General features: G+C 36.0%; 1 protein-coding gene across 1 annotated transcript in view; it reads left to right on the top strand.

Annotated features, from left to right (window-relative positions):
• The window catches only part of GNPTAB (N-acetylglucosamine-1-phosphate transferase subunits alpha and beta), a 39,725-nt gene that overhangs the window by 23,292 nt on the left and 2,691 nt on the right, over nt 1–13,742 (top strand). Inside the window, exons 12-20 of the mRNA XM_039338171.1 lie at nt 793–996; nt 1,871–2,982; nt 5,081–5,280; nt 6,369–6,588; nt 8,714–8,827; nt 9,714–9,799; nt 10,714–10,812; nt 12,088–12,255; nt 13,243–13,333. Coding sequence (XP_039194105.1) covers nt 793–996; nt 1,871–2,982; nt 5,081–5,280; nt 6,369–6,588; nt 8,714–8,827; nt 9,714–9,799; nt 10,714–10,812; nt 12,088–12,255; nt 13,243–13,333 — 2,294 coding nt within the window. The remainder of the gene's footprint in view (nt 1–792; nt 997–1,870; nt 2,983–5,080; nt 5,281–6,368; nt 6,589–8,713; nt 8,828–9,713; nt 9,800–10,713; nt 10,813–12,087; nt 12,256–13,242; nt 13,334–13,742) is intronic.

Below are 13,742 nucleotides of genomic sequence, written 5' to 3'. Positions count from 1 at the left end.
TATTTCTATCTTCCTCTTGCCCCAAGCTAGATGTATTAAATAGTAGAACAATCCTGTTTGTGTTACTCCTGATCTTTATTTCTAAAAGAAACTATCCAGGCAGGAAAAACTTTTTTTTTTTGTATATTTGATACTTAGAATATTGAAAACTTTAGGAAAGTTTAGTTTTCTGTGCACAAGTATTCCTACACTAACAACCAGTTGCGTAATGACCTTTCAAACTTACGATGGACCTCACCAGAGCTACTCACAACCTGTTTTTGAATTGCAAGGCCACACACCCCTCCCCCCAGTACCATGTGATTGCATTTTGAGCATTTGGCAACCAGTTCGCCTTTATGGCTGTTTGCTGCATCCTGCAGTCTCATAATTGTGACTTTTTTGCTGGTTTCTGGCATTTACTTCTGATATCTGGCAAAACAACAACAAATACCCTATTGGGGGGGGGGGGGGAGAAAGGATTCATACAATGACCACTGCTTACTTAACACTTGGGGCATTAGCTTAATGATGGTTGTAAAAACAGCCATGACTTTGAATCCAGTCACGTGATGTCTCCACTTACAACCAGAATGAGTTACAACCGTAATTTTGGGCTCAATTGTGGTCATAAATCAAGGACTACCTATAAAACGTTTTACTCTTAAATATATAAAAGCATTTAAATTAATAATTTAAGAATTAAGCTACAATTAGATTTTTTTAACCACCTCTTTTTTCTTTTATTTAAAGATTTTTCACAGTGGCAATATGTGGCACTGCCATCTTTTTTTTTTCTTTTTTTTTTTTTAGGTAACAGTGTGGGTAGCCGTTATGGTGCTGGTGGCGGAGCTGTTGGAGGTATAGGAAATGTCCCATCCTGGCAGTTTGGTGCAGGAATAAGTGGAGTTTCTTACTGTAACCAAGGCTGTGCAAATTCATGGCTGGCTGACAAATTCTGTGATCAGGCATGCAACGTTCCCGCCTGCGAATTTGATGCCGGTGACTGTGGACAAGGTATGCCAATACATATTTAGCAACAATGCCTTGTGTGCAAAGGAAGGTAGCAAAGTGAACCAAATGCTTATAAGACACATTTAGGTTTGGGGAAATTTTATTCTTTTTTTTTAAGCTTATCTTCATTTTGTTTTGTTTTGGATATATAGAAGTGGAGTAAAATAGGCCTGTAGCATAATAGGATAAGCAAACTGAATAGTTAAATAGGGACCCAACTTTTCTGTTATCCTTCAGTTGTATGCAAAATAATATATCCTTTCCCTACTTTCACTATTTTTTTTAGTATGTTAGTGTTTTAACATGAATTCTTCGGGGAACATGGTTATGTTTCTTAATGTGTTGAAATTTTACAATCTGCTTGAAGCACTAGAACTGGCTAGGGCAGTGGTTCTCAAGCTTTTCTTCACCATGGACCCCCTTTAAAACCTTTTGTAACCATGGACCTTCAAGATTTAAATCATAAAATTTCTTCAAGCCTTTGCAGACCTCCTTTGATGACATCACAGCTCCTCAGGTATCTGCGGACCACAGGTTGAGAACCACTGAGCTAGGGTATTCATAACTCATTTCCTGTATATATTATGTGAAAATATAATTGTCCACTTTGATTAAACATCAAAACCTGGAAAACACTATTTGTCTTAGAAAGATAAGATAATGGGAAATTAGCAGATCATACCAAGTTAGTATGGTGTACTATTGGACTAGAGTTATGGATACCCATTTCCAATTCACTAAGTGCCCAGCATCCAGTCATATATTTTCTTTGCCTGCCCTAACCTATTCCACGGAATTGTTAAGAAGATAACAGAGGACCTGGGAGAAAGGATGAAAACAGCAGCACCATGTAAGTAACAATATTCTCTTCTTCCAGATCACTTTGGTGAGCTGTACAAGGTAACTCTTCAAAAGAATCAGACTCATTATATCATTCCGAAAGGTGAATGTCTACCTTATTTCAGCTTTGCTGAAATAGCCAAGAAAGGACTGGAAGGCACTTATAGCGACAACCCAATAATACGCCATGCTTCTATTGCTAACAAATGGAAGACAATCCACCTGCTAATGCTTAGTGGAATGAATGCAACCGTGATTCATTTTAATCTTACGTTTCAAAGTAAAGGTGAAGCAGAATTCAAGATGCAAATAACCTTAGAAGTGGATACTAGGGAGGAATCCAAATTGAATGCAACTGCCGCCCAGCAGCCTGCGAGTGATTTGAAAGCTACAACTTCAATGCCAGAAACTGAAATGATATTTGAGAATATTCCTGAAGAAAGACGTTTCCCAAGAGTTAAGAAGCGTCTCAGTGGTACATCCAATAATTTAGATGAAGAAATGGTAATTCAGGCAGTCAATATGTCTGCACTTCCTGAAGATGTAAAGATAGCTCTGCAGAATTTGGAATTGCAGCTGACAATTGGCGATATCACTCAGAAGGGTTATAATCTATCCAAGGCTGCTCTCCTAAGACCACTCCAGTTGATGCCTTCGGAAACAAAGGCGGGTCTAAACGATCTTGAGGGAACAAGGAAAAGGGACAAAGGGATGAAAATCGTTGGAAAGACCATGCTTTGGCAGAGACCTTTCCAAAATGACAATGAAGGCAAAATAGTAGCTACAGAAAATATGCAGAATATGTCTCTACTAGGATTTGTACCAACAAGTAGCATTTTGGTGGAAATGAAGGCGACCAACAATTTTTCTTTAAGCTACCACTCTACAGTAAAACCAAAATCCACACCTGTTGTCAGGAATATGGATAAGAAGCACAGATCTCAGGAGAAAGCCTTGAATACCCTTATGCAGAAAGAAATCCAGGAAAGTAAAATTGAACAAAGAAAGAAGAAAGAAATAGATGTAAATCCAGCATTTTCTGAGGAAGATATCGCAGAAGGTCCAAGAAGAAAATTACAGTATTACACTGGAAATTATCAAGGCTTTTTGCCATGGGAAAAGCATAAGTATTTCCAAGATCTTCTTGATGTAAGTATGCAAAGGGATAAAATATTTTAGCAATGGCTTTTTACTTATTTCTAGCTCTTACTGAATTCTATATATGCTTTAAAAAAAAAACTGTGTTCAGGAAATATATTACAGAGAAACTCCTAAATTTAGTAAATAAATATATTCAGATGGTGGTTAATAATATACGTAATAATGTACGTACATGCTTAGAATTAACTTCAGTTGAGTTTATTAGAAATTATTTCCCAACTGAATGTAAAATTGCAGCTATAGACTCAACTTCACTTGTAGTCCTCAACTTACAATCATTCATTTAGTGACCTTTTAAAGTTACAATGACACTGAAAAACGTAACTTATGATTGGTTCTCACGCTTACATCCATTACAACATCCCCATGATCACATGATCAAAATTCGGGCACTTGGGATTTTTTTGACAGCTGCACTGTCCGGGATCATGTGATCACCATTTGTAACCTTCCCAACTGGCTTCTGACAAGCAAGTCAATGGGGAAAGCCAGATTTGATTAATGACTAAATGATTCACTTAATAACTATGGCAAAAAAAAAGTTCGTAAATTGAGGTGCAACTCCCTTTACAACTGCGATGCTTAGCAATGGAAAATTTGGGCTCAGTTGTGGTTGTATGTCAAGGACTACATGTAATATGGAGTGATAATGACTTATCTGGAAGGTTTATGATGACAATTACATCATAGTTTGACTCTGAACAAACAAAAGCACTATATTAATGCAAGTTTCCTTAATATTTCTCATAGTTATAAATAACAAGTTATTCATTCGTCAGGATAGTATTAATCATTATCTTTAATATAAATAACAGAATGTTAAAATTAAAAGGGATAGTGGAAGCTATACAATCATCTCTAATACAAACAAACATTCCTTAATGTCCAACTGCTATTTAAAATATTCCCAGTTAACAAATGTCCATAACCTTCTGAGATAACCTGTGCCATTGCCCAGACTGAATTTTTGATTAAGTCAACTGGAACAGTAGCCAATATTTGAGTTACAGGAATTCTGTTTTAGGCAAGAAAGTTAAATGTTCAAAATTGATCAAAAGGAAGACACATGTGATTGTTTACTGTATCAAGTCGATCTTAAATAGGAAGTTGGGACAAACTGCAGACAATCAAATTTGGTCCTGTTAGGTTTTGAGCTGATGTTAGAAAATTCCAAAGGTTACTAGGGGTAAGAAAGTAGCCAATAAAGATCAGCTCAGTTTTCAAAATATAACATCTATGCTTTCTCCACTTTTTATAACAAGATCAGTCTTCTTGGTAGGTGGGTATGCTCCAGGTCCCTTCAATTAAACATTTGCCATCTATTGAGACCTAGGAAGTGTCTCTTTGTTGCAGCAATTGTTCTCTGTAACACCATCCCCCTAGACCAGTGGTTCTCAACCTTTTTAATGCCGCGACCCTCAACTGGTTGTAAGTCGAGGACTACTCAACCGGTCAAGTCGAGGACTACTCAACTGGTGCAGCACCGTTTGCAGAATGGGACTTTTGGCAGGCTCAGCAGGGCAGAGACAGCCTGGACAATTCCTATTGGCTTTTGAAAGCCAATAGAATTAGACTCTATTCAAGAGAGTCTAGTCTATTGGCTTTCAAAAGCCAATAGAATAAAAGGGAGTAGCACAGCTAAGGAAAAGGGGAAAAAATGGCAGACTGCGTTGTTTGGCGACCCCCATGAAATGGTCGTTCGACCCCAAATGGGGTCCCGACCCACAGGTTGAGAACCACTGCCCTAGACAACCATATAACTCTTTTTGAAGACTTGGCTATTTTTCCAAGCTATGGGGTTGGTTGATATTAAGCCCCAATTGGTTGTTTTTATTATATTGCATATTTCCCAGATCCATGTGATTGTTTATCCTCAGTTTTAAGGTTCTTTCTATTTTAACTGTAAGCTGCCTACGTTTGTCTGGACTTGGGCAGCCACTAAATCTATGTAATTAATTAAAAAACAAGTTATTAACAAAGATGGATTAAGCAAGTAATTTAGGCTCTTGCATTAAGTAAAAAAAATATTGAAGCTGAATTGATTCTGTTGCTTATATGAGCATGATGTGTGTCCTTATTTTTTTAGGAAGAAGAATCATTAAAGAAAGAGCTGGCTTATTTCACAGAAAGTAAACTTGTTGGAAGGCAGTTGAAAGATACATTTGCTGATTCCCTCAGATATGTAAATAAGCTTCTAAATGGAAAATTTGGATTCACCTCTCGGAAGGTCCCTGCTCATATGCCTCATATGATTGATCGAAAGGTGATGCAGGAATTACAGGATCTGTAAGTCCAATGGGGGAGGCTAATTATTCTGTTTATTTAAATATTTTTCTTCCACTTTTCTACTTAAAAAACACTGTGAGCTCTTTGTTGATGGAAATATTATTCATTGGACTCTTTGAAGATACAAGCTTAGCATGGTTTGGCTCACCTATTTTCAGAATCTTAAAATAACAAATAGCACTTAAACTTATATACTGCTTCACAGTGCTTTATAGCCCTCTCTAAGTGGTTTACAGAATCAACATATTGCCCCAACAATCTGGGTCCTCATTTTACCAACCTCGGAAGGATGGAAAGCCAAGTCAACCTTGAGCCCCGGCTGTGGGCAGAATTAGCCTGCAACACTGCATTATAACAACTGCACCACCACAGTGACATAGGACTGATGTAGTTGTTTTTCTAAGGTGTTCAGGCAAACATCTTTGGATGTTCAGTGGTTGGAGAGCATGATTGCTGTGAATATACTTGACTGCCCAGCCCCAGAAGCCATGCATTTGTGAAAGGCAGTGTGTGTGTGTGTGTGTGTGTGTGTGTGAGAGAGAGAGAGAGAGAGAGAGAGAGAGAGAGAGAGAGAGAGAGAGAGAGAGATGTAGGATGTCATAGATCTTAGTTGCACAGATGTCCTGGCACTTGGTTAGGGATGACATTGCAGAAGAATGACTTACAACAAGTCTCAACAAATGTCTGACGTTGTCTGAACAACCCTAATTTTTGCATTTAATTGGCGGACCAAAATTGTATAAGAACTACTTTAAAATAAAAAGATACCGCTGAAGATGACAGTTTTATACTATCTTCCACTGAAAAATTACTTAGAACCCATGGTGGCACAGTGGTTAGAATGCAGTGTTGCAGACTGACTCTGCTCACTGCCAGCAGTTTGATCTTGAAGGGCTCAAGGTTGACTCAGCTTTCCATCCTTCCGAGTTTGGTAAAATGAGAATCCAGATTGTTGGGGGAAATATGCTGACTCTGTAAACCACTTAGAGGGGACTGTAAAGCAGTATATGTCTAAGTGCTTTCCCTACTAGAAACAATTGTTGAAACTTTGTAAATGTGAATAATTCATCCCTTTCTTTTCTGGACAGCTTTCCTGAGGAATTTGACAAGACCTCCTTTCATAAAGTACGCCATTCTGAAGATATGCAGTTTGCCTTTTCATATTTCTACTATCTCATGAGTGCAGTTCAGCAACTAAATATTTCCCAAGTTTTTGATGAAGTTGATACAGATCACTCTGGAATATTATCTGATCGGGAGATTCGTACATTGGCCACAAGAATTCATGAGCTCCCTTTAAGTTTGCAGGTAATTAAAAAAAACCTTGTAGCTTCTTCCATATAATTGCAGAAAGTATGATTTAGATCCAGGAACATGCAATAGAGTTGGCCAAATTAGTTTTTTGAGTGAACTTCATGGGGTTTTTAAAATATTTCACAGTAAGTCAATGAATCTTGTTCAAGATGTCAATAGTGTCAGTTGTGGTGAAAGGGAAGAGTCTTGGAGATGAAAAGGTATCTTCTATAAATTATATTTTTAAACATATGACAAATGATACAACAATATGCATTTAAAATATTGTCTCTATTTGTCAGTATATTAACTTCCTCCAGGCTTATATTTTCTATAGTTGGGAGAGCAAGCATAAAGGCTGTTCTTCCACTTCTAATTAACCAAAGCTTGCATGATCTGAACAAGATAAACAATGGTTGATATTAATTATGGAAAGTTTTAAGCAAGCTACATTCAAACTTTGGTTAAGAAAACATATAAATTAACTATTGCTAAAATTAAGTTCCATTTTCCTAAGATATGGTAAGCTATGTTTAATCAAAAGAGCTACTTTCCAACTCTACTTTGCAGCTAGGATGTGAAACCCACTATAGTAGATAATGTTGACATAGGATACGGAAACCTTAGATTTAGAATCTAATTCAACCACGAAACTTATTTCATAAACTTTGGGAGAATCTTATTGTAAACTATTTTAAATCTAGAATTAAGGAGAAACTTCCTGACAGTTAGAACAATTAACCAGTGGAACAACCTGCCTTCAGAAGCAGTGAATGCACCAACACTGGAAGCTTTTAAGAAGAAACTGGACAGCCATTTGTCCGAAATGGTATAGGGTTTCCTGCCTGAGCAGGGGGTTGGACTAGATGACCTCCAAGGTACCTTCCAACTTTATCATTATTATTATTATTTCAAAGGGCTAGAGTAGAGTAGAATAGAGTAGAGTAGAGTAGAGTAGAGTAGAGTAGAGTAGAGTAGAGTAGAGTAGAATAGAATAGAATAGAATAGAATAGAGCTGGAAGGGACCTTGGAGGTCTTCTAGTACAGCTCCCTACTCAAGCAGGAGAACCTATACTATTTCAGTCAAATGGTTGTCCAGTCTCTTCTTAAAAACTTGGAGCATTCATAACTTCTGGAGGCAAGGTTGTTCCTCTTATTAATTGTTCTAACTGTCAGGAAATTTCTCCTTAGTTGTTGAGAGAAGGAACAGGGGGAGCATAAGGTTAAAAGATAAATCATGCTAATTTGAGTTAGATGCAGTTTTCATAAACAAAATTCTGTAACATGAACTGAGAAGACAATACAGGTAGTCCTCAAGTTATGACCACAATTGAGCCCAAAATATATGTTGTTAACTGAAATATTTGTTAAGTGAGTTTGCCCCATTTTACAACTTTTCTTGCCACAGTTGTTAGGTAAATAATTTGTTAGGTTAGTAACATGGTTGTTAAGTGAATCTGGATTCTCCATTGACTTTGCTTGTCAGAAGGTTGCAAAAGCTGATCACATGACCTCAGGACACTGCAACCATCATAAATAGGAACCAGTTGCCAATCAGCTGAATTTTGATCATGTGACCATGGGGATGCAGCCACGGTTGTGGGAAAAACTGTCAGAAATCATTTTTTTCAGTGCTGTTGTAACTTTGGTCACTAAATGAACTGTTGTAAGTCGAGGACTACCTGTGGAGAACCCTCTTTTGCCAACTTATACAGTATGTAGGTTCATATGATATTTGTAAAGTGTTTGTCTTTTGGTAGCTATCTAAGATGAAGTATCCTATTTTGGATTCTAGTTCTCAGAATGTCATCATATGTTTGGAATATATCATTTCAGAATAGTGAATGCTGTTCCCTATACCAAAAATTTTTCTTATAGAAATAGAACCTGTCAGGAAGAAAGATTGTCACTTAAACTTTTCCTGATTATCCCATTTTGAGAAATATTATTGAATTTTAAGGGAGTGATTTATTTGCATCTAAAGCAGAGACTAAGTATAGGTTGGGCAGTTTTCATCAAGATGATAAAGAAATTAATGTGCTGAGATAATCACATTTGTATTTATTATATATTTAAGATTGTGAAGATTGCAGTAGGAAACATGCATAACCCTTTCTCCTTTTTACCTCCTCCTTACTAGGATTTGACAGGACTGGAGCAAATGTTAATAAATTGTTCTAAATCCCTTCCATTAAATATAACTCAAATTAACATCATACCACCAACTCAAGAAGCATACTATGATCCCAATCTGGTAAGCAACTGCTATAATGTGAGTTTATTTTGCCATTAATTTGAACAGATTGTGATATCAGACAAAGTCAATTAGCAACACATATATAATTTGTAGTAGGTCAGATTGTTAAATTAAATTACTTTTATATACTACTATAATATATACTTGTCAGGTGCAAACAACCGGGTCCATGTGTGAAGGTTCAAAATTACTGATTTATTGCTCAAGCCCTTGCACAGGAATCTGCTTAGATTAATAGTTTGCACCTGGGTACAATTTGATAAGGGCCAATGAAGAGGGAGAGATTGGACTTAATCCTCTTGTAACCATGTAGAGATTCTAAATCCTCTTGTAACCATGTAGAGATTCTATACTGTTGGCCCACTTGACTCCTCCCCCTGGCTCTAACAGATTCTCTCCTACTATACTATATACTATTGATGCTGTAGAATGTTCTCTTCACATTTTTATTTGAATTGTTTCAGTTGGGTTTCCAGGTACAAGATGTAAGTCTATTTTAAAAAATCTCTTTAGAATTGAAGTTGTATTTCTAGAATTATTTATGGTTTTGCCACCAAATGTTTCTTAAACTGGAATTAGGAATCCCTGCTCAGATCTTAGTGGGTGTATTTTTCTGATTGTCAAAGATTGGCAAGTATTTTTCTTCCCTGCTGGAGAATATATTGCATACTGTAACATATATATGAAATATGGAAATGAATGCAATTATTTTTAAAGTTACTCTATTTTGTATAATATTAGAATTATGTCTCTGACATTTGTTGAACAATTGCTATAAATCCTGGTTCTTTGAGGAAATAAAAAAAATATCAGTGAGTTTTTTTAACTGAAAAAAAATATAGAGGTAGTGATCCATATTTTTTCATAATTGTTTATTTTTCAGCCTCCGGTGACTAAAGGTCTTCTAATGAACTGTAAACTTGTGACTGATAGAATTCGCAAAGCATATAAGGACAAAAACAAATATATGTATTGATTTGTTATTATACTTAAACTGCAACAATAATAACATAACTAAAGAATGAGGGAGAGGGAGAGAGAGAGAGAGGGAGAGGGAGAGATCAAATTCAAAAATGGTCTGGATCAGGCTGAAGACTTAAGAGAAACAAATTCCCCCCAAATTCTCCTAACTCATCCTGGTGGGAGGGGCAGGTGGGCAGTGGCTCAAATGCTCCTAATTCCTTCATTCTAAGACCTCTTGAACATATGACCCAGAGAGAAGCCTATGTAGCTCACCCTGTGCTTCCCATTTTTCAAATGCACACATACACACAAATACAACATCAGAGTTCAGAAATGCAGATGCAAGCACAATATGTTCCTTTGTTACACAGAAGAAAATACAGATGCCTTCTTTCATCTCAGGCATTACATCAGGTCATTATGAAGAATGCAGAACTCCATGCCTATATCTCTGCATTATGTGAATTAATCAACCTTTAAAATAATGTCTAATGTACAAATAGGAAAGAATGGAAGAAACTAGAAATCATCACAACTGGAGATAGCTATTAAAATATCATTGACTAAGGATGAATCAAGCGGTCCTAGATCAAATAAAAGCTGACTATTTCCTTGAGATGATCAACAAGTCGAATGGGGAATGCAAGAAGATGAAATTTTGCTTGAAAAGATTGAGGGAGGTGAAGGGGAAAAACAGAAAATAAGGAGGGGTGGAACAGATGAAAGAAATATTACTATAATGCTGCTGAAAGAGCTATTCCTGGAGACGGAGTAAGATGGCAAGCATTTGTCCATAGAATTTCCATGAGTCAAATCCAACCCAGCGGCACTTGAACTGTGAAGAAAAGGATAATGCCATTCCTTTAATTTCCTAGTGCATATTATTTTGTTGATGCTTACATTTTTTATATATCATCAAGGTTTGAAATTATGGGAGAAGAAGAAGTAGCATTCAAAATGATCCGTACTAATGTTTCTCACGTAGTTGGACAGCTTGATGACATACGAAAAAATCCCAGGTGTGCATCATTTTTTAATCTCAATTTTTTATCCTGTAGAAGAAATATTTTTGAATAGGCTTTTAATCATTAATGGTTTAAGTTATAATTTTATTTATTTTAGATTACACTGAAATTTCAGAAGTTCTAAATTGTTCTCATTTAATGACCACTTAAGCATCTTTTAATGGACACAACTGATCTAAACTATCAATACCCCAGTTGCTTTTGATTTGTTTGATTTCTAAACAGGGAGTTTCCCAGAGCTTAAATGGGAAACTTACTGTATTGTCTGTCACTTTGCTGTAAGGTTTCAATAAGGTCTATGGGGAGCAGGAATTGGGGAAGATATTTAGTTTTTCATGTATAGTACTGCATTCATATAATACTAAGCAAAGAATGTACAGTTGTGTTAAGTATGTCAGCTGTGACCATTCTTGAATGCCTATGATCTGCAAGAATTATCTATGCCTTTGTTGCATCATGTCTAGACTATGGTAATGTATTCTACTGCATTGTCCTTAAAGTGTCCAAAGATTTCATTTGCTATAAAACTTGGTTGCTAGGTTGTTAATAGTGACCCATACTGTGATCATATAAAAGGTCAGCACAAATTGCCAATTATTTTCTGGCCTTAGAAGATATTGGATGTAACCCTTAAAATTTTGAGCATCAATGAAGTTGGTTATCTGAGGTCTTGAGTATCTCATTACAGGCCATTCTTGGTGTAAAGATCTGCAAAACAGGCAATTCTGACTAATGCTCAATCCAGGCTCTCTGGATCACTGCCATATTAGGGATGGCGTCATTTTGGAACTAAGTGGGACCCTCACTCCCTTAGTTAATTGTGAACCTTTTAAAACTGCTAATAAATTATTAGTTTCAATCTTTTAATATGGTTTTATTTTACTTTTCTTTGTGAATTATTATACATCATTTCTGTGACATTACTAACAATGACAAACACCGATTGCAATGAAACCATATTCTTATATTGGGAACATAAACACTGTTAGTGGTCTGTGAAATACATACTATGGACAGAGAGAAGATAAATCTTTTAGAAATGTAAAGGGAAGATAATACGGTCTTATATATCTGCGTAAGTACAGATGTTAGTGTTATATATAGTAGACGTTCTCAACCTTTTTATTCTTATTACTTTGAAATGTAAGATCATCACATTGATTTTAATTGAAATAGGAGAATGTATCGATTGACATTAATAGCTAATTAAAAAGTAAAGTAGATTTGGCTCCAGCAAGATTTTTTTATTGTATGTGGTTTTTTTTCCAGAAAATTTGTTTGCCTTAATGACAACATTGATCACAAACATAAGGATGCCCAGACTGTAAAGGCAGTTCTTAGGGATTTTTATGAATCCATGTTTCCCATCCCGTCACAATTTGAACTGCCAAGAGAATATCGAAACCGCTTTCTTCATACGCAGGAGCTTCAGGAATGGTGAGTCCTTTGGCACCCTTGAAATGAATATGCAGGTATTGTGTTACCACTCGAACTAAAACTTTCTGAATTGACCAAAGGAAATGCTCCTTTCTTTTAGGGTGAATTGAACTTACTTAAAATTAAAATTGCTAATATTACTATTCTTTTAAAGACAGACAACAGAAGAACAATAATTCAAACATTTCATTGATATTTCAGATTCTGTGTAATTTAAACGTGCTCTCTTATAGGGTCTCATTTTAATAAGTTAATCTTTGCTTTCAGCCAACATGGTTAAATGTTTTAATTAATGCAAGGGTAAAATACCAAAATTTGTGTCGGAAGTTTTATTTTGTTCACTCTTTCAAATGTTGTTATCTTCCTCAGTCAAAGATTACAGGTAGTGCTTGACAAATTGAGTCCAGAAGTGGTCAGTTGTTGCGGCCATTGAGTGGATCACTATGTGACCTGATTTGATTTTAAGACCATTGTTACGACATTCCTTAAGCGAGTCACTGCAATCATTAAGTGAATCACATGGTCGTTAACCAAACCATGAGGTCATTAATTTAGCATATTCAGTGACATTTTCTGCTTGAAAATGGCAAAAAAGTTGCAAATTGTGGTCACGTGTCCATGGCATGTTGAACCCAGTCATAAATGCAAGTTGGTTGCCAAGCACCAGAAATGCAATCATGTAACTGGGTATAGGGGCAGTATAACTTTTTTAAAGTCAAACTTAACTTCAAACTAATTAAGCAATAGGTCATTAAGTGAGGATTATCCGTAATGCACAAATCTAAAATTGAGTATGGGGGATTCTCTCCATCCGCTTCCCAGAGTACTGGCCTCTTATTTTTATTTTTTAAAAAAGGCTTCCCCAAAGCTTGTTGAAAGCATCCTTTTCTATAAAGAGTAAACTTTTGGTTACATAAATTTTCTCTGTATTTTGGATTTAATCATTCATTTTAAAAAGAATCTTTTTTTTAAATCATATTTGCTTAGGAGAGCCTACAGAGATAAGCTGAAGTTCTGGACACATTGTGTATTAGTAACGTTGATTGTGTTCACAGTCACCTCATTTTTTGCTGAGCAGGTAAAGCTACATACATTGAATTTTTTCTGGGAGATCAATCACTGTATATTAGAAGTTCAAGTATGGGAAAATACAGTAATATACTAAGGTAAATCTTAACTTGTTGTACCAGCCACCAGTTGTGTGGCTTCTACAGTATCAAGCAATTACTGAAATGAATTCATCAAAAGTAGTAGAAGATGTAATGGGATACAATGGGTGTGGAAACGAGAAAGAATTCCTCTAAGATGACCTCTTCATTTCTGCTTCTATGAAAGGAATTGCTGTTACAATCATGGGAACAAAGATTCTTAGTTTCAAATTTTTAGGAAGGGCATTTTTTACAACTACACATTTGGATTGATAGTGTGTTGCTTAAGGAGACAAATAAAATACAATTATGTTTTATGAACATGTTTATGGGTATTTA

The sequence above is a fragment of the Crotalus tigris genome, unplaced genomic scaffold, assembly GCF_016545835.1.
Source record: "Crotalus tigris isolate CLP2741 ecotype Arizona unplaced genomic scaffold, ASM1654583v1 scf7180000017694.5664430, whole genome shotgun sequence".
Classification (NCBI taxonomy): domain Eukaryota; kingdom Metazoa; phylum Chordata; class Lepidosauria; order Squamata; family Viperidae; genus Crotalus; species Crotalus tigris.
This window is presented reverse-complemented; position numbering and strand designations above follow the sequence as displayed.